Source organism: Sander lucioperca, chromosome 7 (assembly GCF_008315115.2).
Source record: "Sander lucioperca isolate FBNREF2018 chromosome 7, SLUC_FBN_1.2, whole genome shotgun sequence".
NCBI lineage: Eukaryota > Metazoa > Chordata > Actinopteri > Perciformes > Percidae > Sander > Sander lucioperca.
This window is the reverse complement of record NC_050179.1, coordinates 30457085-30484469: the sequence shown is the minus strand read 5'-3', so window position 1 is coordinate 30484469 and position 27385 is coordinate 30457085. Positions and strand designations below refer to the sequence as shown.

Genomic DNA, 27385 nt, shown 5'->3' with positions numbered 1-27385 from the left:
TTGAATACGTTATTGGACTAATTTGCCTAAACTTCACAGTTCTTAAAAGGTGATAGGAGCACAAAAATAAATTGCGTACAAGGGACTTGCTTTCTTGATTTAGTTCCTGGTGCTCACCTTCCTTCACTGAAAATCATGTAAATGTGCACATCATTATGCTTCTAAACCATCCACACTGCATTTGGCTGTCTGTTGAACTATTCTACAGGACCATACCAAGCCTTCCGTTGTGCTGACATGATCTTTTCCTCACACATAGAGAGTGCTATCTGGGAAGGACGATGAAATTTTGGTGTACCAGCAGATGATCCGCGATCTGAGGGAAAAGCTGCGTTCAGCCCAGTTGGACTTGGACAAAAGCAACATCATTGCCTTGCAGCAGGTCTGTCAGGCTAGGAATTCATCCTCTTTCATGTAGTCCGATTTTGGAGCACCTTACACCACAATAACAATGTGTAATGGAAAGAAATGTACTATAACTTTTAACAGGAAATTGATATTTATTCCAGCCATGTGTTATCGAAAGGGAGTGTACTGACAGAAATAAAAGCATTATTTGACTTAACAACATAACAACATTGACAACATAACTACAGTAAGTGGTTATGTTTTAATATATTACAGTTACAGGTGCAGGACATAAGGATTTAAGCAGTATATGTGTGGTGTCTTGGCAAATATGTCAAAAAAGCTTTAAATATAAGCAGAGTGCTCCAGATTTAATTGTTACAGACCCTGCATTGAAAACATTTTATTGATCTATTTTTCTCAACGAAGTCAAACAAAACCACCTCGTCACTGTTTATTTGTTAAACCCACAGATAGACATAAAGAGTGACCAAAGCATTGATTTGTGGAATAAAATGTAACTGATGAAATATGGAAATACAAGGTTTCTGCCCGAAAGCGCTAATATGCAAGATGAAAATAATAATTACAATGTGGAGGGTCATTGTTGTGTGCATGCCTTTATTTATGTTCTTTCTAACAGAAGACTTGGTGTAGATGGTCATTTTATGTTCTTCCATCTATCTGTCATTTTTCCTGCTTTCTGCTTTCTCTCTTGGCCTTGACATGCTTTATCAACCTGTCCTCCCTTCCATCTCTATCGCTGCTCTGGGCCAGGTCATATATGAGCTCTGCAGCGTAAGTTTCAACTGCTCTGTGCCTCTCAACCTCAGCCTCCCCTTTTTTAACTTCATAAATCGACTTAATGACGAAAGTACTGATAATTTAGTGTGCTAAAGCTGTGCTTACACATACATTCTCATACATTTAAATTGTTTGTTAATGTTCTATAGGCTGTCCAAGAAAGAGATAATCAAATCAAGATACTGAGTGAGCAGGTGGAGCAATACACAGGGGAAATGGAGAAGCACACCCTGCTTATCGAGGAGCTAAAGACATCCACAAAGAAAGACAGAGGTGGGTGGATCACTGCTTAAGACAATTGTGATGAACTTAAGGTCAACTTAAGCCCCAGACACCAGCTAAATGCTGTTGAGTTGAGGTGAATGTTAATTTGCTCTCACAGCTGATAAAAATCATATTAACTAACAAAAATTAACACGACTCATACGATTCGTAAGGGCCTTTCAAAATGTCACACTCCAAAAAGAGAAAAAATATAGACAAACTGTTGAATAGCCTTGGGAAGCAAATGCCAAACATTCTGGGGCTTTCCGCTTCTCAAATTTAATATTTTCCTCCTTTTCTCTGTTTGATATCACTGTAACGTGGATGTATTTGGGGATTGGACAGTTAGTCAGACTAAACAAGTAATTTGAAAAATGTCACCTCGGGCTGTTGGAAAGCGTGATGGACATTTTCCACTTTTCCTTACTTTATTTATTTTACATTTTAAGACTAAACAATGAATGAATTGAACAAATATTGAACTATGGAAATAATCACTGATTCCAAAACTACAGAAAATACAGGCACCATTGGACAGGTTAAGTAAGGTAGTGTGTGTCTGCCCTTAGAAATCTGTATTTTAAAGGAATTCACAGGAACAGAAAGATAAGAAAAAACCCTCATTGTGGTCCCTTTTTCTTTAATTGGCTACTTAAAGGTGAGCCAGAGTTTTGTTAAGCCTACTACACACAAGCCGATAATCGGCCGTTGGACAGTCTGGCGAGGTCAGTGACTCGAGTCTGTTCGGTGTGTTCCGTGCCGTTGTCCGTCCGAGGGGCCGTCGGCCTTCATTTTAGCCGATTTGACATGTATAATCGGCGGGGCGGGCACTGCCGGCAGTCGGACTCAAATGACCCATCTGATTGGTAGAGTGCTAACCCGGAAACGGGGAGCGGAATGAGCGTGACTAGAGTCTCTCAAAATCTGACGAAAATCTTTTAAACTGACCTTTGTTGATCTAAAATGAAGACAAATTCAACAACTGCATGGCCTATTTCTCGCTTAAAATGTTTTCAGAAACACGTTTCTATTTTAGTACAATATGAGATCGTATTCTGAACAAGCCGCCATGACAGTCTGTCTTTGAATTTCCGGAGAAACCAGACCCACGTCACGCGTTCCTCCAAACAGCTGCCGGTTTTCATTTTTGGGCGACAATACAGATTAGCACTGCCTGCTGTTATGGAGACGTATTACGTCTCGTCGCTTTGGTGTGTTCCGAGGCACTTTTTTGACTAACTCAGGTAGACTGATCAGTCTAACTGCCTTTTCTGCCGATGGTCGGCCATCAGGTCTGTGTGTCTGGGCCTTTAAAGGTACAAGTTTACCATTAGATCTAAGTTAGTAGTAGTAGTAGTATCACCCCAACATGCCAATTTAGTCATTACTTACCTTGTATGTCAGTTCAATCTCAGCCTTCTACTAAATTAAGTATGAACTATACTGTAGCTATTATGTTATTGGGCTGTCTTTTAACAAATTCTGTGGCTGTTAAATACAGGTGAACTTGAGTTAAGTACCAGTATGTAAGTCTGTTAAGCTACCTATGCTTGTTATGAGGTGAACTAGAGGGACTGGCAAATACATTCTGATATTCTGCACTCACCAGATGGTCACTTTTGTCTGCAGTTTAAGAAATGATTTTGACTTTCTTGTCCAAGGCCTACCATCCGCCATGCAGCAGAGAAAGATGGAAGAACTGAAGTCCAAGCTGGAAGCTGCAGAGACGAGAGCAGTGGAAGCAGTGCGGGCGCTGAAGCTTGTGGAAGCTCATGCTGAAGAAAAAGACAAAGCACTCATTGAGGCTTCAAACCGCTTGAGCCAGTATGAGTCTGTAAGTCTACAAACAGTCTGTCTTTCCTCTTTGTTTTTGTTTTTTTGTTTTTAAACTTTTGGCTTAGTTCAAATCATTTTAAAATCCAAATCGAATGAATTTGAGGCTTATGTTTTTTGTTTTTTTCTTGACCACCGTCACTTTTAATAGACTAAATGTGACTATGGTGTGATCAACATGCTTTTTTGGATCTACAAGCTAAGTGTTTGTCTTCCACCATGTCTAATCACATCCTCATTTCCCCAAAAAGCATATGAGTTGAGAAAGAAAGCAGGAAAAGGACATGGTTTTTGATAGACGACTATTCACTGCTCTGTATCTGTATTACAGGGCACTTATGGCCTGGAAGCAGCCATTGCAGAGATTAAAGAGTGTAAAAATCAGATTAGAGTGAGAGATCTTGAGGCAGAGGCCATGACCAAAGAGATCAACCAGCTTGAGCTGAGAATCAATGACTTCATGGACGAAAACGAGGATTTCCGAGAAAAACTAGGTCAGTTCTTAAAAAAAAAAAAAAAAAAAAAAAATGTATTCCCATCTCTCAGTCTATTTAGAAACTGACTGACCTGGAGAAATGCAATTCATTGTAATTTGGTTTATTTTGGTATTTTCTTTACTCACAAGGTCTGGAACCAAAGCAGGAAGTGGATCTGACGGAGTTCAGGCGAGCCAAAGATCTAAGACAACGCCAGTACAAAGCAGAGAACCAAGTCCTCACAAAAGAGGTAAAGTGGAATTAAAAATGTTATAACTATACACTGCTTTTATAACAACTATGTTTTCTGAGCACCTCACACCTCACTGCTTCATTTCTTTCTAGATTGAACAGCTTGAAGAAGAGAGACTGGAGCTAAAGAAACAAATCAGATGCATTGTGAAGGAAAAAGGTGATGCAAAAATCATGGCATTAAACAACACCAATTATTGTATTAACATTTTTGCAATGTTTTTAAAGGGTTACTTTAGGGTGTTTCCATCTGTCTGTCTATTATATCTCTCGTGATAAAAGTTGTCCGTCTTTGTCTAAACTTGGAGGGATGAAGTTAGTTTGCGTTGTGTACAATCATTTAAATATCTGCACTGATTGGCCTGGTAATGTAATGCAGTTATGATTCATTTAAAAAATGTCACAGAAATACTTTTTTTTTCTCCAGAAACAGTGTTCCTATAAAAGCTGTTGATAGTGAGTGAGGTTTTCCTTGGATAGTATGGGGGGGGAGGCAGACATTTATTTCAACAAGGGCTAGAGGGCAGATATCTAAAAAACCTGGGCAAAATTCTAGCTGCTCCACAGCAATGGTTGGGCCGAACATTTTGAGCAGGAAAAGAAAAAGGCAGTGGATGGAGAAGAGGAGAAAAATGGCAAAGGAACGAAGATTACGTCAGCAGAAGTGCCAAACAGAGACATTCCTGCTCATCTGTTGAGTATGCCCAAGGAACAGGCCTTATGTTTAAATGAAGGTTGGTGATTGGTGCGTAGGGGATTTGAACTGCTAAGCTCTCGCACTGAAAACCAATATCAACCTTGTAGAGCTACAGCTCCTCTAAGAAACCTATGTCTCCAAAAGCATAATGCCAGAGTACACATTGGCATGTTAACCTAGGACACAAAATAATGAGCTGATCATTTTAGACAGGTGTGTTGATGCTCAGAAACCTCTAAAATATGCAGGGAGTGTGTACCAAAGCACAATGGCTGATTAAGTATAAGATGATCACCTTGTAACTCTCGGGGCTTGAACTCACAACTGGAACTGGACTGATTGTTAATCTGAATCAGGTGTGTTAATGCAGACACATTTAAAATATGCAGGGCAGTTGTCCACAGCACAGTACCTGATTAGATATATGCATGATCATTTTGCAACAGCAGGGGCTCAAACTCAGAACCTTTGATGCCGTAGGCAGGTGCTGAGCTCAGGGAGCTATAATCTGGGTAATGACAAACGTGACCTCTCAACATCTAAGGGACGGGATTGCATGCAAATTGTAATTTATTTTCACAAAAATCGAAAAATGACAAACTGATGTTTAAAGATGCTCTATTTTGCATTGACTGCAATGTGTAGATGAGGACAAAATTCAAACATGTTTTAAAAATTCAGTTTTTGAGATAACTCTTTTGCAATTTTGCACACTAAATCTACAGTGATCTTTGGATGTTGTGAGTTTTTTCCATGAACATCAAAGATTGTTTACACTACTGTATCCAGTAAAATTTTTATTGTCTGTGTGCTAAATTTTTTATGTATCAAAAATCTGAATGGTAAGTCTGTGGAGGACAGTCTGGAGATGACGTTCCCCAAATTTGGTCTCAATTGAAACAAAAGTGTGGGCGTTGATAGGTTTAAGAAGTTTTTCAGTTTTTGCAGAAAGTAGAGTGAAGGACTGCTACTGAGTAAAAGCAGGGCATAGTTTCTGCTCTATTGGGGCTACAGGTTGACATATGTTGCAACATTGTGGCATGAACAGTTGATTTGTTATGAATTTTTAAAGTTTAGGATTTTAGATGGCTGCTGTAGTGCCACCATCAGGACAATTAGCACACAAATTTCACTGATTAAGTTTGGCACAGGACTGAACTTAAATTTTGGTGAGTTTCCATGCATGGGAACATGGATTTCTTTTTTTTTTTTTATATATAATTATTTTTATTATTTCCATCAAGAAGCAATACATATATCAACATACTGTGTAATTTCACACTCCAAACAGGATACATTTCCTACCGGTATCAGTATTCTTCTACTCCACATTTTTAACACACAAACCCAAACACCCCCATTTTTACACAAATCCACCCACATCCACCCACACGCCCCCACACACACCCACACATCCACTTGGTTTCCAGCTCTCAGTCACCATATCTAGTTCTTATTTCTTAGACATTAAATTTACAACGCTTCACATATGTCCTGCCACACCTTGTTGAATTGTTGCCTTTTGTTCCGGTCTTCGAACATTGATTTTTCTATACTTAAATAGTATTTCATTAGTCCTTTCCATTGTTGTAACGATGGGGCCTCTGTATCTTTCCAATACTGTAAAATTAATTTTTTATATACCAAGGAGGAGAAAAGAACTATCCATCCAATGGGATATTTTAGCTTGTCAGTATTTTGGAAGATACTGCTCAAAACTGTGAAATCAATTTTGATTTTACAGGTCTTGGTCATCCATTTTTGGATCTCTAGCCAACCCTTACAGACCTTCTCACATTCCCAGAAAGCATGTATTATTGTCTCCTTATGTGTGCCACATTTTACACAAACAGGGGAGATAGAGGCATCAAATTTATTTATTTTTGATTTAGTGTAGTATATCCTTGTCATGATCTTATATTGTATGAGATGCAGATTCTCATTGGTGGTAATGGTGTTGGTTATATTTAGACAATCTTTCCAAATTATATCAGAGTTATTTATTTGAAGTTCTTTGTTCCAATCCTCATATTTTTTGGAGAGAATAATTATCTGCCTGTGCTTCTATAAGGTGTTTGTACACTTTCCCTATTAATTTCTTGTTTTCACCTGAGTTTAGAAATAGCCTCTGAGTAGCTGAGGGTTCTGTAGTCCTATTATAGTTTAGATCAAAGTTATCTGTGATCCAGCTCTTTAACTGAAGATATCTAAAAAAAATCCATATTAGTTAAATTGAATTCTATTACCAATTGTTCAAATGGCTTTATATTGATATGAGAAATAATATCTCCAATAGTTGTTATTCCTTTGTCATTCCATGATCTCCACTTCAGCTCCTCCTTCTGTAGGGTGATGGATGGGTTATTCCATAAGCATGTATTCTTTGGAACACTCATTTCTATCCCTAGAATATGTTTTAATCTATTTCATGTTCTTAATGTACTATTTCTGACTAAACTAACATTTTTAATTTTCTGCTTTGTAAATAAGGCTAGAAACAGGTTTTTTTCCCCAAGCTGATGGTCCTCTATATTTATCCACATATCTCCCTCTGATCTATTAATAATTTTGTTGATATAAAAAGACTGAGCAGCATAATAGTATAGCTCAAGATTTGGGAAGTTTAGACCTCCTTCTTTTCTCTTATTCTGAAGTAGTTTTCTACTCAATCTATGAGCCTTATTTTACCAGATGAAAGAACTGAATAGTTTATTAATTGTTTTAAAAAAAATTCTTAGGGGGGGATCACTGGTATTGTCTGGAAGATGAACAGGAATTTAGGAAGCCATATCATTTTAAGCAAATGAATTCTACCAGGTCTGTCCATTTATCTAGACTAGACTTAAGCTCCTTAACTAATGGTGAAAAATTATCTTTATATAGTTTTGCTTTATCTAAACTAATATAGCACCCTAAATATTTAATCATTTCCTTTTGCCATTTAAAGTTATATTCTAATAAGTTGTGATCTTTAGGCAGAAGTCCTGTTGTTGATAGAAGTTCAGTCTTTTCTATACTCATTTTGTAGCCAGATATTTTTGAGTACTGCTCAATAATTTTCATTAAATATGGAATAGATTTTTCCCTGTTAGTCAAATACAACATCATATCATCCGCATACAAACTAAGTTTATAACATTCTCTTCCAACATTAATACCATCTATCATGTCTGATTGGCGAATTTTCTGAGCCATCGGCTCTACAGCCAATACAAAGAATGATGGGGACAATGGACATCCCTGCCTTGTGCCCCTAGATATCTGAATTGCTTCTGATAGAATACCATTTGGATAGACATATGCTACAGGGGAACATGGATTTCTTAGGAAGAATAATAATAATACTGGCAATAACATTGGGATCCATGCAGCTTCGCTGCTCGGCCCCTTACTATCTGCAAAACTATCTATAGTAGTCCTTTTAGCATTTTGCTACCCTTTTTAAAAGTCTTATATGGACAGAAAAATGTTCAATATTCACATTTTGCTGTTTCTGAAGTAACAATCAGCTGTGTCTATAGGGATCCCACGGTCAAGCTTGCTGCTGGAGGAGGAGGATGTCAGGCTCAGCAGAACTGTACAGCTGCAACTTAAACAAAGCAGCACTTACGCAGATGAAGAGATCCGACGCAAAGTAAGCTTGTGGCTAATAACGTCATTTCTTGTTAACTTTATTCAAGGCCCAGTGTTTAAAAGAAGAGCGGTTTCCTGATTAAGCCACAGATTTAATGGTTTAGATTGAGAATTTCCCTTTTCTAGACAGACGTGGTTACACGATTCATGCACCGAACAGACGAAAGCAAACCCCATTAAAATGCATAATGATGAAAGAATTGGGGAAAAATGAAGATAGAAGAGAAAGAAGTGGAATTAATAGATGAATATTTTATTAACTCATCACTTTTTGATTTAACCAGTGCTAAAAGTACAGGTGTATGATGCATTTTTTAAGTGAATCGGATGATGTCATGTAAGTCAAGAAAGCAGAGTATTAAGGGGTTATTTAAAAAAACAGTAAAAACAGTAAATCTAGTAGAAAGGAAAATGTATGTAAAGCAACAAACTAAATCAATGAATGATTAGTTATTATTCAAGTATCAGAGAGCTGTTTCTGGTTTGGGTGCAGTACAGTTAACGCAATACATGTTGCATCTGTAGCTGAAAGGTTTTCATTGTTAACTTTTTGATTACAAACTTTGCAGAATGAGTACCTAGAAAAAGAACTGAGCAATAAGGAGAGGGAGCTGGAACTTCATAAGACCCAGTTTCACATCAAACGTAAGTATCCATCTGATTTGCATTTAAAGTTCACATGGACATTTTTACAGTTTAGTCAGTTCCATTCTGACAACACTTAAAGTAAGATGTACAGCAGGGATTATTATTGTGGTTTTCATAACATGAGACTTAAGGGAATGAGGGAAAATACAGTACATCAGAGGTCACATCTTCACTGATCTCGATCCCTCCTGTACTCATAGTGGATGAACTGTCAAAAGTGAAAAGAGACCTGGAGGGTACACTGAAAGATGTCCTCCGAGCCATGAGGATTAATCAAGAGGGCACTCTATCTGACCCTGCCATCAACATTCCCCATCTTGAAAGGTTGGCTAATGTAAGTGTCTCCCATGCACCAAATCTGACATTAATCACTGAGTCATGTTTAAAGATAGACTAAAGTGACATTTATAGCCACAGTGGGATTTTTTCCATGACTTGTAACAGGTTTTGATCAGCTTAATCTTCAAGATTGTTTTTCCTTTAGTTGTTCAAGGTTTGGTCCACATGACTTCATTTAACTAGGGAAAGTGCCTTGTTGACATTAAGGATCTCTTGTACAATAATGTCCTGGCGAGACAATAGTGGTACATAGAACATATAACAAGCAGGTTACAAAATAACATGGAGTAATAGATTACATTTTATTCTCACACTGCTTCACGAAAAAAAAAAACTCCATCCATCTTCAGGTTTTGGCTGTTCAGACCTGTATTTATCGTCAAATATCTTAGAGTTTTTGCAAATCTCTCATAAGCTATACCTGGTACTTTATCTGTGTCAGTTTTTGTGTCATCTTTTTTTCGTTTTCTGTTCTCTTGGCACTGATAAAACCATCGTCCCTTGTGAAATGTCCTCGGCACATGTAAGGCTTACACATCCTGCAATATCAGGTCTGTAGTTTAATAAAATGCCACTAAGGGAACATAACATTTAACCTAACTGCATTTAATACTGAACGAGATAACTTCATGTTAAATGTCATTTATGTTTTTTTTATATTATGCTTCTGCAATCTGTGATCTCATGGTTGTTTATGTATAGTTTCTCACGCTCTCAATATTCACTGTGTACAGTGCTTTTACAATTGGATTCACTATGCTGAAAACAATGGGCATACTTCCCTTCTCTGCATTTCAATGGTTTCTGTCAGTTGATAAAGCCAAGTGCTGGTCACATAGCAACTTAATAAGCAACAAATGCGGCATGACCGAAAAAACAGTTGAGAGGAGTCAAACTTTTCAGCATAAAATTATCTAATTTGAGTCAAGTCAAATTCGAGACAGCTGAAGAGGATGCTTGTTTGGCTTTGACGTCACACTGCTTGGCTCAGGATCAGACATGTCCATCACAAGAAGAAGTAACAGGAAGGGCCAGGTGCAAGCCACATGCAAACGGAAAAACCATAGTAAGTAGTAGTGTTAATGTGATCTTTACTGTCAGCAGTGTAATTTCTTTTGGGCGGGAGTACATGTATTTTTATGTACAAGACGTTTTAGCAAATGTGAAATGTTAAATGAAACCTGTTCACTGACTGACAGGCAACACTTAAAATTATCTTTTTTTTATTTCACAGATTGGGTCTATTATTCATCATCCAATGTTTTATTGGGTTTGTTTTAATGGCATTCTGACTATGCTCATTTATCACAGGCTGTAGATATCGGCAACATGAGTGGGCAGTCTGAGTCAGTCCTGCACCTAAAGTCCCAAATACATCAGCTGGTGGGGAGAAATGAAGAACTAAGGCAGGAATTGAAATTGGCCCGGGAGGAAGCAACGAGCAGTTGCAGTCAGCATGCCAGAGCCAAAGAAAAGGTACATCCATATTGTTTTATGTCAAGATAAAGAGATGATGCTGTTGAATGATATACAACAGGATAGTTTTTTTTTTTTTCATCATGACGCATGGACTTTTCTATCAAATCCTTTATTTTGGCCATATTCTTTCCTTTGGCAAGACAACAAAGCAGTATAGTACACCTTGTCAGGTTTTTCTGGCTACACATCCAAACATGATTTGTCAAGTCATGTAACGCCGAACAGTTATGAAACGTTGATTATTCAACGTTAACTCCAGTTGTTTACAGCTGTGTGTCGCAACTGTCTTTTCCAAATCAACAGAATAAATACATGTCTTACATGGAAGTAGTTACACAGACAAATGTTCAAATTTATACAATGAAGATTTATAGAGACAGTGGCAATGCCTGGCATGCTCTCCAACTCTGGGAGTAATTAGCATGACTGGAACATTTCTTTGAACAATCATCGTCGTCTCTGTTTTCAACATGTGTTGCTTCTGTTTCATATAACAAGAGAAAAGAGGTAAACAAACTTGTGTCTTCACATTTCAGCTTCCATTCGGTTTCAATTAAACTGGTCTGATAAATAATGTTTAATAGAAACAAATGTTGGTTGGATCCCTGTTCTTAAAAGGGGGCAAGTAAACTTGGGAACTATTTTAATGGACAAATGACAAATATTTAGAAGTTGGTATTATCTAGGGCTGCACCAAATAAGAAAAATATATAATGTGCCATGAATAAACAGATGCAGAACTGAGTATTGTATCATTCATTATTCATGGCACATTGCATATTTGACGATTTAAAAAAACAAAAAAAACGATATATTGTGCAGCCCTAGTATTATCAATACAAAGGTTTGACCGCAAGGCACTGCTTTTTTTTGCTTGTCAGATGAGCCAACTGGAAGGTGAATTGGAGCTGTTAAGGAGGTCAGGCAGCAGGGGAGTTGTCCTCCGACCTCTGACCCTCCCCGAGGGCCTGGTGCCCAGCAGCACTGAGGTTATTAGTTCTCTGAATGAGTACGCTGTTCGACTTCTTCAGGTCAGTTCCACTGCCTTCTTAAGACCTGGATGGAAAAGCTGTAAATCAACAATATGTCCCAATTATAAATTAAACACGTCTAATTCTTGTATTAATTAGGAGCTAAAAAACAAGGAGGAAAAAAGCAAGACACTCGCAGGAACTCTGGAGGAATACAAAGACAAGTTTTCTGTTATTAGCCATCAACAGGGACTCCTCTATAAAGAATACCTAAGGTTGGTTAACAAGAAATATTCTCGCAGGTTGGTAACCTTCAGCGCAAAATTTGAAACATTTTGTATTGTTTGTTTTTTTTTGCTCAGTGAGAAGGCCAACTGGCAAAAGGAGAAAGAGACATTAACAGAGATGAAGAACAAGCTGGATGATCAACAGCAGGTGGATGCTGTTAAAATCCAAGAATTCCACGTAAGTGCCAAATAAATGTTTATATGGTTAATGGTACTTAAATGTTGCAAGATGGACTGCATTTTGTAGCGCTTTTACCTGAAGCACTTTAAAATGTGCCTCTTATTCTCTCTCTCTCTCTCTCACTCACACATACACACCTTTACACAGCTATTCTGGCTCAATAAATGTGAAACACACATGGTGAACATACCACTCACTCCATGTTGTAGTTTAAAATATGAGCACGAGTCTTGGGAGGCACAGATTGCCTCACAGCAAGAAGGCGATGGGTTTTAACCTTTGGTGTCTGCACATGTTGGGATAACGTGTCAGTGTTTTGGGTACAGAAAATGAAAATGGATAAGTCGCCGAATATGAGGAAAAGAATACCAAGGTGAAATTGTTATGGATTATCCTCTTTGCTTCACTGTACTTGACCTACCTTCTACTGAGTTTTCCCCAAAGTGTCATAAAGTGTCTTACTTATCCATTTCATCCATCAGGAGCTGCTTGACACCCTTCAGAAAGACCCGGAGTTAATCAGGAGACAGTTGAGCGAAGCATTGCGCACGTTGACTGTGCTAAAGGTTAATGAGAAGAAACTGACGCGGCGCTATATCACCCTGCTGGAGCAAGAACAGCACCTCCGCAAGGAGAACAGCAAGCTGAAGGATGAGAGCAGCCACATGCAGGCCTCTGTCACCCAGAGGATTGGCTACCTGCAGAGATACAAGGTAGAGAAACAAAAAATTCAATTCCGCCCATATATAATATATATATATTTTTTTCAGAGTAGAAAAGTAAAAGGCCTCCAACAGTTTTACAAAAACTTCAGCAGAAATCTTTTAAATGACTTTGACTCCAACCAAAAGCGAATACATAAAGTAATCCCCTGAAAATCCCTATAGCTTTTGTAGCAAACATGGAATAACACCCATATTGCCAAATACTGTAATTCCCTTTTGAAAATCACAAGTAAAAGTTGCATTTGGAGTCAGCCAGTATTTTCACCATTCTAGGGCCCTTTAACAGCACTGTCTTTTGTTTTGTCTTAGGAAATGGCTGCATATAAGATAGCAGCACTGCAGAAGGCCTTGGATGATAGTGTGCCCTCATCAGACCTGGAGAGGGCTAACAAACAGTACACAGAGCTAACAGTCAAATACAGAGACATGCTACAGAGGGACAGCCACCTGATGCAGAGAACCACCAACCTCGAACATTTGGAGGTATTAAAACAAATGCCCTACTGACCTAGTATCTTCTTTATATGTTTACCCACACCTTTATTATTTTTGACTGCTAACCGTTGACTGACCATGCCATATTTGTTATATCTTTTCCTGTCTCTCAGAGCGAGAATGAGTCTTTGCGGGAGCAAATCTCAGCCATGAATAAAGAACTGGAGATCACAAAGGAGAAACTTAATACTTTAGAGCAAGCATGGGACAACATCAAAGCAGTTGGTAAACTAAGGATAAGTTTGATTATATTCAGTTCAGTTATTTCATCATTCAGAAAAAAAATGTTTCTAAAACACCATAAACTGACAGCCAGTAGATGCCATGTAAAGAAAATGTCATTCTTTTAAAGCTGAAAGTTCTTGCCATCATTTTTATCAACATAACATGTCCATGTTATTGTTGGCTTTCTTCCTGATAGAACTTTAATTTACTGTTTTTTCCTGGATACATGCAGTGTTGTAATACAGTGGATGATTATCACAGACACTTTAGTTGTGTTATCTTCATTTTGCAAAAAGGATCTGCTAAACATAGGTATAGTTAGAACCTCGTCTAAACCAGTTACATCAGAAAACAGTTACATTTAAATTATATATATATATATATATATTTAATTTGATCCCAGTTTTATAACTTGCTGCAAAACGATTAACCTTAATTTAACTTGTAAGTTTGTGGATTCCCCCCATATATCAAATTCTCATCCCAATTTGTGTTTTTTTCCCTTAATATCAGGAGGTGCAAATAGCATGGATAAGGCGGACAAAGCTTTGGCCAACAAAGAGATGGTATCTGCCGCCAGGCACATCACCACTCTAGAGATGAAGGAGCTGAACGAGAGGCAGAGAGCTGAGCATGCGCACAAAATGTATGAACACCTGAGGAACACCCTCAAGCAGGTGGAAGAACGTAATTTAGAACTGGAGTCCAAGTTTGCAGAGGTATGAGCCCAAGGAAAACAGCAGCCGGGTTGTTTTCTGTCATACACTTGAGACTTGCTGTTGCTGAGGGTGTCTACGTGATAGATTTTAAATAAATTGTGCTAGGTGTAAAAGGCCATTTGGTTCACCCGTCAGATATAGAGCCTGTTTAGAAAAAATATATATATTTGTCAACATTTTGGTTTATGACCCTAAAAGCCGCAACACAACTCAGTCTGTGCAAGATTCTCACTAGTTTAGGTCATTTTCCTTTTTTTAAATAGACTTATTTAAAAAAAAAAAAAATCATATCAAGCAATGGTACCTCTGTTTTTCTTCAGTTGACCAAGATGAATGTAGAGGCCCAGAGGGTGGAGCGGGAGCTGAGAGATGAGCTGGCAGACAGCATCAGCAAAGCTGTGAGCGATGCTGACAGAGCCAGGATTGCAGAGTTGGAGAAGGCCGAGGCTGAGCTGCGCATCGAGGTTTCTAAGTACGTTTGACAATGTGCAGGCCTGAGATTGGTCATTTACTTTCTTGCTTTAGTCTAAATTACTCGTTATCATTTGTCTATCCACACAAGGTAATTGGCAGTTGAAATATATATTTCTTTAATACACACGGCACATACACATGCAATTCAGGGGGGTTGCGCAGGGTCAACCCATGATACGGCGCCCCTGAAGCAGTTTGGGGGTTTGGTGCCTTGCTCAAGGGAACCTCAGCAGTTGTGTCATTCCTAAAAAATACTCTGTTAAGCATGAGCATTCCTTTGCTTTTATTTAATCAATTTGTTGCACTGTTACTTATAATGTTGGTAATAAAGGCATGTAGGCTTATTATACAATTAATATATAAAGTTAATGAATGTAATGTGTTTATTTATTTATTTTGTACAGGCTTCAAGAGGTGTCTGATGTGGCCATGATGCAGGCGTCTGCTATACAGGCCAGACAACAGTCCAAAGAGAAGGAAGTAGAAGCTTTGAGGAGACAAATACTGGACTACCAGGTAATTGGGTGTTGTTTTAAAATTTTCTTAAACTTTTTTGAACTTAGGTAGAGTAAATCATTAACTTTTCCTGTTCAGTACATTAGATTTTACTGTTGCTCTTCAAGTCAGAACCTTTTATAAGGCTGACTGCCTGACAAACAGTAAACCTCTGATTTACAAATACAATAAATGGGATTTCAACTCAGTATCTTAGCTACTTGATGCAGTGTAAGAACTCACCATATCTGATAATTAACTGCACTTTCTATCACAGTTATCAATTCACAGGTGACGATTAGTTATTGTTGTATTACTGTGTATTTTACACAGATGAATGAAAATCTTCAAGCGTTTCCTTTTTTATCATGGTAAAAATATGGAAAGAAAGTAAAAGTAAAACCATAGTTAAAACATTTGTATAATTGCTCTGCCTCTCAATATTGGAATGGTAAAGTATGTTGAAATGTATGAATGAAAACACAAACAACCCTGGTTGTGTAGCAAACAGTTTGCGTACATTATTGAGTCGGGCGAAATGGATTTAAGCGTGTCTTCACAGTGTCATCTCTTTCCCTCAGTCGCAGTCCGATGAGAAGGCCCTCATTGCGAAGCTCCACCAGCACATTGTGGCTCTGCAGCTCAGTGAGTCGGCTTCTTTGGCCAAGCTGGAGGCTGCCACCTCTCACATCCAACAGCTGGAGGCCTACAAGCTGCGTGCTGAACAGCGACTGGATGCCGGTGAGCGCACCCTGTTCCTCGCCCGCCAGGAGGGCAGAAATCGCTCCAAGCACCTACGGCAGACCATCCAGTCGCTACGTAGGCAATTTGCCGGAGCACTGCCTCTTCCCCAGCAGGAAAAGTTCTCTGTGGCCATGGTGAGCGTCCAGGAGGACAGAGCAAAAGCCCAGGAGGAGAAGAGGAAGGCCACGGAGGAGAGGAGGAGGGCAGAGGGCAGGGCAGAAGAACTAGAACTGAGACTTAGATGCCTGGAAGAGCTCATCTCAACACTGAAGGATGTGAAAGGGGCCCAAAAGGTAATTATGGTTGATTGACAGATAGAAATGTTAAAATCTCTTCTTCGGGCGCCCAGATAGCTCAGTTGGTAGAGCGGGTGCCCATATATAGAGGTTTACTCCTCGACGCAGCGGGCCTGGGTTCGACTCCGACCTGCGGCCCTTTGCTGCATGTCATTCCCCCTCTCTCTCCCCTTTCACGTCTTCATCTGTCCTGTCAAAAATAAAGGCCGAAAATGCCTAAAAAATAATCTTAAAAAAAATCTCTTCTTCTTTTTTTAATAGTAGAATAACACACTGTTAGTCTTGCGAGCCTATTTGTTTGTGGCACATATTGCCCACAGCCAATCTGCAATTGCTGAAGACTACTCCACTGTAACACTTAAAACAGGTAACTGAGTGGCACAAGAAGATGGAAGAGGCTCGTCTACAGGAGCTGAGGAAAGGCAGGGAGCTGGTGGTCCAGAAGGAGGAGATCAGGTACCTGAAGAACCTTATGGAAGAGCAGGAGCGAACTATCCGCTCGCTGGAAGAGGATATTGTGCAGCAAAACATGGTGAGAGAAAAACTCAAAAATTTTCTGACACAAATTTGTTTGTTCAAAATAAATAAACAACCACTTGACAAACGCATCAATGTTATACAAAAGCATTGTTGTGTTGTGACTTAATTACTTCAGTTACAAAGAGTGGAGAAAAGTGTAGGTGTGACAACCTCACAGTTTTAACTGCTTCACTTGTTAAGGAGCTTGTAAGTACAGAAGTGTGTCAGTAGTATTCTAGTGTTCAAGGTAATGCAGAAAACTCTTATTTTTGCCATGTCAAGCTTCAAGAAGAACGGCAGCTTGCATATGATCAGCGAGAGGTGGAACTGGAGCGCCAGCTGGACCAGTACGAGAAGCACCAGGATGAAATTCTAAGCAATGCGGAAAAGGTAAACTGTTGTTTGTAGAGGAAATTGTCCGTATTAACAGCAAGTAAAACATGATTATTCAGAAACAGGCTGGTGTTCCCGATATAGGGTATTACTATATTTGTGGTTGTTTTCAGTATGAGGATGGTACAGGATCCCTACCAGACCCGAGTCTACCTCTTGCTCATCAGTTAGAGTTTGCTTTGGCTAAAATCAGAGAGCATGTCCGCTGCGTGTTGGACACGCAGGCCACCTGCAAAAGTTTGGACGAGGTATAGTATTCATTCCCTGTTCATACACTCAGTATTTCTCATAAATCAAATGCATAGCATATTGTTTGAATTCTAATTCCTTTCCTATGCAGAAGTTGAAAGAGAAAGAAGCAGCTCTGTGGAAGGCAGAACAGAACGTTGTGTCCAGGGATAGAGTTATCAATGAGCTGCGTCTTCGGCTCCCAGCTGCTGCCAACAGAGAACGCCTGCTAGCTGACGTTGCCAATCATGAAGAGGGCCAGTCAGACAATCAGCCTACCCTCAAGCTGGCCCACCAGACCATCAAAGACCTCCAGGGTCGACTTGACAAAAAAGAGGACGTGTTAAAGAAATACCACAAGCAGTTGGCTCAAGCCAGACAGGTACAGTGATAAAAGGATGCACCAAGTCTCTCATATTCATTTCCATGTGCTTTTTAAGAGGCATTAGCTACTTTTGTAAGTAATATTTTATTAGTTTAGTGTATGTTGAAGTTAGTGTTTATGAATGTCTTGAATCTCCAATGGGTGGAAAACCAGAAATCTCAGCACTTAGATTAAATATTTTTTAGAAGTCTCCACAGAAATATTCTGGCAATTATCTGTTAATAAGTAGTAAACATTTTACATATTGCCTCTCTTTAGATACCTGGCTTGGAGTTAGAGTAAAATTAATAAAGTTTTTAGAAGGTAATCTTTCTATATCCAAAGCATTTTTGTTTCAATTAACCAGTACCTTGTTGATCCCAGGATCAGGAGGAGATGATAAAGAGACACCAGGAGGAGCTGAGAATGTTGCATCAGAAGTTGGACTTGCACACTGACACCTCCCTGGACCACTTCAGACAGACAGCAATGGTACGCATTTGTGTACACGCCTTGCTTTGTGAACTGTTTTTGTTCTTCTGCTCAAATAGCTTTGGTTTTTGTGAGCTAAGGCTCACAAGTCTGTGCCAAAGCAGGTCTGCTGGAAGAAGGGATAAAGCACAGAGAGAGGAGAGGCTGTTAGAGAGACGAAGGAGACAGGTGGAGTTGCAAAAAAACATACAAGTGTACAAGAGAGCAAGAGGACTGCACAGGAAGAGGAGAAAGAAGCACAGCTGAGACATGCAGCCAAGAAAAGGAATGCTGATAGATGTAAAGCCCCCAGAAACCCTCCAAGTGAAAGCAAAGTACTGATGGACTACTGATGGACTAACTACTAGCTACTTCACAATGAAAAATAATTCAACTACATCTTAACTACGCTAAAGAACTGTAGCGTGCCAAACTAAAACTACAGTACTTTGAAATAGTAGTTTAACTACATCCAAACTATGTTGTGGAAAATTATCATTTCTTCACAAGTGAAAAAGAGTAAAGTGCTTGAGATAAGCTGCTTTTGAACCACAGGAACTTTCCCCCGGAACTAGGAATCTTATATATCATTGCATTTCGATTGCAGGGATTGGGGTCTAAATTAAGTTCTGGGGACATTTTCCGGGGAGCTTTTGTACCCCCCAAAAAGTCCCTGATCATAGGGAAGTACTTTCTGAAAGTACAGGAACCTTCGGAGTGAGGTATGCAGGCACACGCTGCTGCTTTAACTCGTGTACTGCTTCATTCATAAAATAAGGAAGTACTCAAGGATTTATGTGTATGTGTACTTTATTTGATATAATTAAAAGTAAAGTTAGGCCTTGCTGAGACAGAGACAGAGGAAAAAAAGATAGATTTGCACATCTGCATTTTCCGAGAGTAATTTAGATGTTCTTCTGTGTGTCTTTGAGCGCTATTTGAAATTTGGAGTTCTGCTTTGTTTAATGCTGCGTTAAGTGTTTTGTTAAATGCTCCCTCTTTCCTTTGTCCAGGAATTGATGAAGAAGCCCACTATCAGTGTGCCAACTACCAAGCATTTGGAGCATCTGGCTGAGTTGGAGCAGACAGTGGCTGAACAGGACATCTCGCTCGCCTCCGTCACAGAGAAGCTGAAGCTGGCCACTGCTGAGCTGGAGCGACAGAGGACCGCCATGGAAACACTGGCTAAGAAACACGCTGACGAGATGTCAAAGTGATTATCCCTTTATTAAACCAGAGGGTTTTTTTTCTGAATTAATTCAGCATCCTTTGTTTTTTATCTTAGTTATTTAGGTAAGTGAGTACATGAATTATTGACGCAAATATTATCAGCAGTCAACATAACGGCTTTTAACAATTACATTTTTTATACATAGGCTAAACTACATCTATGTTTATCACATTAGTGTTAACATCCTTGAAACACTGAAATCAACTGATCTCAACTCAGTATTTTTTGGGATGTTTTGGTAAAATGAACCCAAGATTAGCAGAGGAATAATCACACATTTAAGTTGTGGGTGTGAAATGCCTAATGTTGTACAGCATTAATTTAACTGTAATTCAATTTTATTTATAGTATCAAATCATAACAAGAGTTATCTCGAGACACTGTACAGATAGAGTAGGTCTAGACCAAACTCTGTAGTTTACGAAGCCCCAACTATTACAGTGGTTGCCTCAAGAGCAAGCATTAGCAGTAGCTATTGCGACAGTGGCAAGGAAAAACTCCCTTTTTTGTTAGGAAGAAACCTCGGACAGACCCAGACTCTTGGTAGGCGGTGTCTGACGGCAGCAGTTGGGGGAGTGGTGAATGGTGGCAATAATAGTCATAATAAAGATAGTGAAACAGTGATCACAATGGTAGTCGTAGTAGTTCATGTCATAGTAGGGTACAGCAGGGCGTTATGGGGTGTAGTGTGGCACAGCAGCCTGGGTGGACGCGGCAGGACGCAGTCGGACACTGCGGGGAATCGCAGAGTGTAGCAGGGTGTAGTAAGTCCATAGCGTCAGCTGCACCCAGGACCCCGGTGTGGGTGCCACCCAATTCCAAGGCAATGTTCTGGGTGAAGAAGAAGCAAAGGGACTCCGGGGAGAAAGCTCCCCAGAGCTAGGTTAGTAACAGGCATTTCTGGGACTAAGATCCACACAAAAGGAGACAAGTGAAAAGAGAGAAGAGGGAGTGGCTCATTGTGTCCTTGGAAGGAGCTTCCCACAGCAGTCTAGAGTTATAATAGCATAACTAAGAGAGGCAGGCTTAAGAGAAGGGCCCTGGACCGGGCTCGTACTCTCCCCTGCCGGAACGGGCTTGTACTTCCTGCCTCCCTCTACTCTACTCTACTATGCTGCAACTCCTCACTCCCTAACTATAAGCTTTATCAAAGATGATGGTTTTCAGTTTATTCTTAAATGTGGCGACGGTGTCAGCCCCCCGAACCCAAGTTGGGAGCTGGTTCCACAGGAGAGGAGCCTGGTAGCTGAAGGCTCTGGCTCCCATTCTACTTTTAGAGACTCTAGGAACCACAAGTAGCTCTGAGTTCTGGGAGCGCAGTGCTCTAGTGGGACAATAAGGTACTAAGAGCTCTTCTATGTATGATGGTGCTTGACCATTTTGTGCTTTGTAGGTCAGGAGAAGGATTTTAAATTCAATCCTGGATTTTACAGGAAGCCAATGCAGAGAAGCTAATACAGGAGAAATGTGATCTCTTTTGTTAGTTCTTGTCAGAACACGTGCTGCAGCATTCTGGATCAGCTGGAGGGTCTTGAGGGACTTATTTGAGCAGCCTGATAGTAAAGAATTACAGTAGTCCAGCCAGGAAGTAACAAATGCATGGACTAGTTTTTCAGCATCGTTTTGCGAGAGGATGTTCCTGATTTTGGCAATGTTACGAAGATGGAAAAAGGCTGTTCTTGAGGTTTGTTTTAAGTGGGCGTTAAAGGATAGATCCTGGTCAAAAATGATTCCTAGATTTCTGACAGTAGTGCTGGAGGCCAGGGCAATACCATCTAGTTTAGCTATATCTTTAGATAATGAAGTTCGGTGGTGCTTGGGTCCCAGCACAATAACTTCCGTTTTGTTTGAGTTTAACATCAGAAAATTGTGGGTCATCCAGGATTTTATATCTTTAATGCACGCTTGAAGTTTAGCTAACTGACCGCTTTCGTCTGGCTTAATTGACAGATATAATTGGGTGTCGTCTGCGTAACAGTGAAAGTTAATTGAGTGTTTCCTAATAATATTGCCTAGAGGAAGCATATATAAAGAGAATAGAATTGGTCCAAGCACTGAGCCTTGAGGAACGCCATGGCTAACCTTAGCGTATTTGGATGGTTTATCGTTAATATTAACAAATTGGGATCGCTCAGAAAAATAGGACTTAAACCAGCTTAGTGCGATTCCTTTAATGCCAACTAAATGTTCCAGTCTCTGTAAGACGATGGTATGGTCAATAGTGTCGAATGCAGCACTAAGATCTAATAAGATAAGTATGGAGACAAGTCCTTTGTCAGCAGCAGTTAGAAGGTCGTTAGTGATTTTCACCAGTGCCGTCTCTGTGCTATGATGCATTCTAAATCCTGACTGAAAGTCTTCAAATAGACTATTTCTATGCAGAAAGTCACACAATTGATTAGCGACTACCTTCTCAAAGATTTTGGAGAGAAACGGGAGGTTAGATATAGGTCTATAGTTGGCTAAGACCTCAGGGTCGAGGGTGGGTTTTTTCAGAATAGGTTTTATCACAGCTACTTTAAAAGACTGCGGTACATAACCTGTCAATAAGGACATATTGATCGTATCTAGTAATGTGGTATTGACCACGGGTAGTGCTTCTTTAAGTAGCCTCGTTGGAATGGGGTCTAAGAGACAGGTAGTTGGCTTAGCTGAAGAGACCCTTAACATTAATTGTTGGAGGTCTAAAGGATAAAAGCCGTCTAAATAAGTATCAGGTCTTATCGTTCTCTCTAGCCCTCCTGCGCCCAATGGTGAGTCGTTAGAAGCTGTGGGCAGAAGGTGATGAATTTTTTCTCTAATTGTTATAATTTTATCATTAAAAAAGGTCATGAAGTCATCACTGCTCAGAGCTATAGGAATAGATGGCTCAACAGAGCTATGACTCTTTGTCAGCCTGGCTACAGTGCTGAAAAGAAACCTTGGGTTGTTCTTATTTTCTTCTATTAGTATTGAGTAGTAGTCTGATCTGGCATTTCTGAGGGCCCTCCTATAATTTTTTAGACTATCTTGCCAATCCACACGAGATTCTTCCAGTTTGGTGGAACGCCATTTACTTTCAAGTTTTCGTGAGATTTGTTTTAATTTGCGAGTTTGGGAGTTATACCAAGGTGCTAGTTTCCTTTCCTTCATCTTCTTTTTGATAGGAGCAACCAAGTCTAACTGTAAGCACTTGGCTAACTGGCAACTCATCCAAGATTACACCTAATGTGTGAAAGCCCTATAGTAATATGCAGCTCATGAGGTACAGGGACAATGGGTGGATGTCACAGTTGAGCGCCAGGACGCAGTTCAACGCCAGAATTGGTGAAACTAATCTTGAAACTGTGGTGATTGTATAGATCTTTTGTGCTGCCATATTGAAGATGTGTGTGAAGCATCCACGTTTCGCCAAAAAAATACTCTTAATACCCTTTATTAAACTTCTTCTCAAATTCTTCTCTACATACAGTATATTATGTAAGTCTGGACAGACATGGATGCAAACTGCAACTTGACCAGTTGGCCGAGGCTTGCGACTGCAAGGTGGTAATTCTAGTTCTGTATGAGTGAGGAAGTTGACATGTATTTGTTTTTCTATGTTTGCTGCAGGCTAACGTTTAGGTTTAGGTATGTTCCCTTTAAGTGTTTGTGATTTTGATTTACTCTAATCACGATTAACACCCCCTGCATACCATATTAGCTACTGAACACAAGAAACACATGGTCAGTAGAAAACAGTGCCCCCAACTGTATAGAGTCAGTAGTAATGATCTGGAGCAAGTCAAAAATACTTTCCCACTCACATGTCAGATATGAACTAAAAGTCACAGTACAAATATTTAAAATGATGTAATAACACAAGTTAAGAGACCTCTATTTTATAAAAACAATCTAACAGAGAGGATTTGTTGCAGGCTGGAGGGGTATCATGCTGCCCAGGTGAAAGCTCTGACTGGCGAGACTGAGGATCAGACGGGCCAGATGGCCCAGATGGAGAAGGAGATAAACTACCTCCGAACTGAGCTGGCAGCCCAGAAGGAGGCCAACGTCCGCTCCCCCAGCAACACCATGAAAAACCTGGTGGAACGACTGAAAGCACAGCTCACCCAGAAAGAGAAACAGCTTAAGGTTGTTCTTTTATTATAAAAGTTTTCTTGTACTTTTTTTGGGGGGGGTCTGTGGTTAGCCCTGTTGCCTTGCTGAAATACCCTGATTCTGTGTGATGAAGTGGTAACCTGACCCTGATGTTTTCCTACTGTTCACTCAATTTATGCTGCGACTGAAACGTCTGAATAAATTCAGCTTTTCAGCCTTTTAGCTGCATAACAAGTAAGGGCAGTTTATCAGGATATTAGTTTCACGATGAATTAAAACGTTTTTAATGACTCATACATTATTCTATTATTTGTCAAAACTACAGCCACATTCTGTAATTTTTCACCACATACAGAAAAAAAAAATAGTTTATCAAGATGAGTGAGAGAGAGGAAGTTGCCTACGTAGAAATGGATAATGGTGCATTAACTGTAAAATGAAATCTGACCACTACACTCCACACACACACCATATTTATCGTTCCTGACATCTCTTTGATCTCTGTTTTCTCAGGCTCTCAGTAAAGCTCTGTTGGAGCTGCGGGCAGAAATGACGTCTGCTGCAGAGCAGCAAGTCATAGCCAGCGCTGCACAAAAAGAGGAGAGTCTCAATGTACAGATGCTGGTTGACAGACACACCAAAGACCTAAAGGTAGGACCCCTATATCATAATAACACCCTTTTTCATGCATGTTGTATTTCATTACTGACATTTATAAATAGCTGTTGAGGTAATTGACTGACACAAAGAAAGCTTCAGGAGTAAATGAATTCAGATTACATTTCCATAAAATAGTAACATTCCATAAAGCAACAGCAATATAATGTACTCCCCACTTTTATACTCATCAGCAACCAAGTAGACACCACTGGTCTATTTTAATTTGCAGTCACAGCCTCTATATGTCTCCAGTGTCTCTGAATAGTAGCTAACCGTAAAGTGAAGTTGGTGAACACATGGCATGTGCCAGCCTCCTTAAACAGACAGCATGTTTGACTCCAACTAACCCCTATTCCTTTCATTAATCACCAATACAGCTAATTGGAAGCTCATTCAGATAAACAAAGTCAGCAGATTTGAAAAGTTATGATTTACTTTCTGATTAATTTGTGTAGCATAATTTGGCAGACATTAATACACTCAAAGGTCACAGCAAATTAAGTGAAATTATACTAACAGATTGCTGTATTTGGAGATACTGGTATTCCTAGAATGCTATTAGCCAGTTACATTCCATGGACATAACTAACTATTATAATAAGCAAGTGAGATAAGTCTAGGTATATTCTGTAATGTTTGTAATTGCCAGCAAATTCCCTGAAAAGACCAAAACCAACAATGGTGTTAGTCAATGGTGTTAGCTGGTCTCTAAATACGTTGCTACTTACCTGTGGCACTCCGCAGCATGCCCATTTGTTTCTATTGTAGTCATTTAGCATAAATTCACAGATTTCAAAGTTTTGTTTAAAGAAAAAGGTTATTTTCTAAAACAACTGGACACTACATTCTAGCAAATGTTACTGAAACAGGGTTTAACTAGTGTATTTGTAGGGGACTATTTCCAGCTGCAGACTAATACACATCTGGCACACTAGTGCGTATTTAAGGCAGCAGGATTGGTGCATGTGAGATTGACTCAAAATAAACTACATTGGCTGCATTTGTAGTATAAAATAATTGGTTTTTCATTGATTGACATTGATTTTTGGGCAACAGTAGAGCTACAGTGAGGAAAATAAGTATTTGAACACCCTGCTATTTTGCAAGTTCTCCCACTTAGAAATCATGGAGGGGTCTGAAATTGTCGTAGGTGCATGTCCACTGTGAGAGACATAATCTTAAAAAAAAAAATCCAGAAATCACAATATATGATTTTTTAACTATTTATTTGTATGATACAGCTGCAAATAAGTATTTGAACACCTGTCTATCAGCTAGAATTCTGACCCTCAAAGACCTGTTAGTCTGCCTTTAAAATGTCCACCTCCACTCCATTTATTATCCTAAATTCGATGCACCTGTTTGAGGACGTTAGCTGCATAAAGACACCTGTCCACCCCATACAATCAGTAAGAATCCAACTACTAACATGGCCAAGACCAAAGAGCTGTCTAAAGACACTAGAGACAAAATTGTACACCTCCACAAGGCTGGAAAGGGCTACGGGGAAATTGCCAAGCAGCTTGGTGAAAAAAGGTCCACTGTTGGAGCAATCATTAGAAAATGGAAGAAGCTAAACATGACTGTCAATCTCCCTCGGACTGGGGCTCCATGCAAGATCTCACCTCGTGGGGTCTCAATGATCCTAAGAAAGGTGAGAAATCAGCCCAGAACTACACGGGAGGAGCTGGTCAATGACCTGAAAAGAGCTGGGACCACCGTTTCCAAGGTTACTGTTGGTAATACACTAAGACGTCATGGTTTGAAATCATGCATGGCACGGAAGGTTCCCCTGCTTAAACCAGCACATGTCAAGGCCCGTCTTAAGTTCGCCAGTGACCATTTGGATGATCCAGAGGAGTCATGGGAGAAAGTCATGTGGTCAGATGAGACCAAAATAGAACTTTTTGGTCATAATTCCACTAACCGTGTTTGGAGGAAGAAGAATGATGAGTACCATCCCAAGAACACCATCCCTACTGTGAAGCATGGGGGTGGTAGCATCATGCTTTGGGGGTGTTTTTCTGCACATGGGACAGGGCGACTGCACTGTATTAAGGAGAGGATGACCGGGGCCATGTATTGCGAGATTTTGGGGAACAACCTCCTTCCCTCAGTTAGAGCATTGAAGATGGGTCGAGGCTGGGTCTTCCAACATGACAATGACCCGAAGCACACAGCCAGGATAACCAAGGAGTGGCTCTGTAAGAAGCATATCAAGGTTCTGGCGTGGCCTAGCCAGTCTCCAGACCTAAACCCAATAGAGAATCTTTGGAGGGAGCTCAAACTCCGTGTTTCTCAGCGACAGCCCAGAAACCTGACTGATCTAGAGAAGATCTGTGTGGAGGAGTGGGCCAAAATCCCTCCTGCAGTGTGTGCAAACCTGGTGAAAAACTACAGGAAACGTTTGACCTCTGTAATTGCAAACAAAGGCTACTGTACCAAATATTAACATTGATTTTCTCAGGTGTTCAAATACTTATTTGCAGCTGTATCATACAAATCAATAGTTAAAAAATCATACATTGTGATTTCTGGATTTTTTTTTTTTAGATTATGTTTAGATTACGATGACAATTTCAGACCCCTCCATGATTTCTAAGTGGGAGAACTTGCAAAATAGCAGGGTGTTCAAATACTTATTTTCCTCACTGTATATGGCACATATGCAGACAATATCTGTTAGTAGCATCAATCCATTCATGGTTTTGGGCTTTTTATGGGATTTGTTGTCAATAAGAAAACTATAGAATATCACAAGAAAATCCCTCTTCTGACAAAGGTGCGGGTGCAAGAACTCAATGAAGAACTTCAAGCTGCAAAGGAGTTTGCCAAAGCAGCCAGAGGCCGGGAGAACACCCTGAAAGAGGAAGTGGACAGCCTAAACCAGGACCTCCAGAGGAGTCTGAAAACCCAGAGACGCCTGCAGGCTGAAAAGGAGGAGAGAGAGCAGGAAATCCAGGATCACAAGCAGCAAATCAAGAGGCTCAGCAGCGCCCTTCAGGTTAGTTTCTCTAAAGAGTGTGTAATAACACACCAAGCTACTGATTTGTAAGG

General features: G+C 39.8%; 1 protein-coding gene across 12 annotated transcripts in view; it reads left to right on the top strand.

Annotated features, from left to right (window-relative positions):
* The window catches only part of cep290 (centrosomal protein 290), a 47218-nt gene that overhangs the window by 7150 nt on the left and 12683 nt on the right, over positions 1-27385 (top strand). For 8 of the 12 annotated variants that reach the window (XM_031279922.2, XM_031279925.2, XM_031279923.2 and 5 more), the window contains 30 exons: positions 260-382; positions 1126-1146; positions 1302-1425; positions 3078-3250; positions 3581-3743; positions 3875-3975; positions 4071-4137; positions 8196-8308; positions 8877-8952; positions 9156-9289; positions 10606-10770; positions 11655-11804; positions 11904-12019; positions 12107-12209; positions 12695-12925; positions 13247-13420; positions 13546-13657; positions 14168-14376; positions 14697-14848; positions 15255-15366; positions 15927-16382; positions 16753-16917; positions 17187-17294; positions 17411-17545; positions 17638-17907; positions 18274-18381; positions 19374-19573; positions 23488-23701; positions 24182-24319; positions 27111-27332. In XM_031279922.2, the coding sequence (XP_031135782.1) occupies positions 260-382; positions 1126-1146; positions 1302-1425; positions 3078-3250; positions 3581-3743; positions 3875-3975; positions 4071-4137; positions 8196-8308; positions 8877-8952; positions 9156-9289; positions 10606-10770; positions 11655-11804; positions 11904-12019; positions 12107-12209; positions 12695-12925; positions 13247-13420; positions 13546-13657; positions 14168-14376; positions 14697-14848; positions 15255-15366; positions 15927-16382; positions 16753-16917; positions 17187-17294; positions 17411-17545; positions 17638-17907; positions 18274-18381; positions 19374-19573; positions 23488-23701; positions 24182-24319; positions 27111-27332 (4635 nt within the window). The remainder of the gene's footprint in view (positions 1-259; positions 383-1125; positions 1147-1301; positions 1426-3077; positions 3251-3580; positions 3744-3874; positions 3976-4070; positions 4138-8195; positions 8309-8876; positions 8953-9155; positions 9290-10605; positions 10771-11654; positions 11805-11903; positions 12020-12106; positions 12210-12694; positions 12926-13246; positions 13421-13545; positions 13658-14167; positions 14377-14696; positions 14849-15254; positions 15367-15926; positions 16383-16752; positions 16918-17186; positions 17295-17410; positions 17546-17637; positions 17908-18273; positions 18382-19373; positions 19574-23487; positions 23702-24181; positions 24320-27110; positions 27333-27385) is intronic. The other 4 variants (XM_031279926.2, XM_031279927.2, XM_031279920.2 and 1 more) reach the window with 3 other exon arrangements.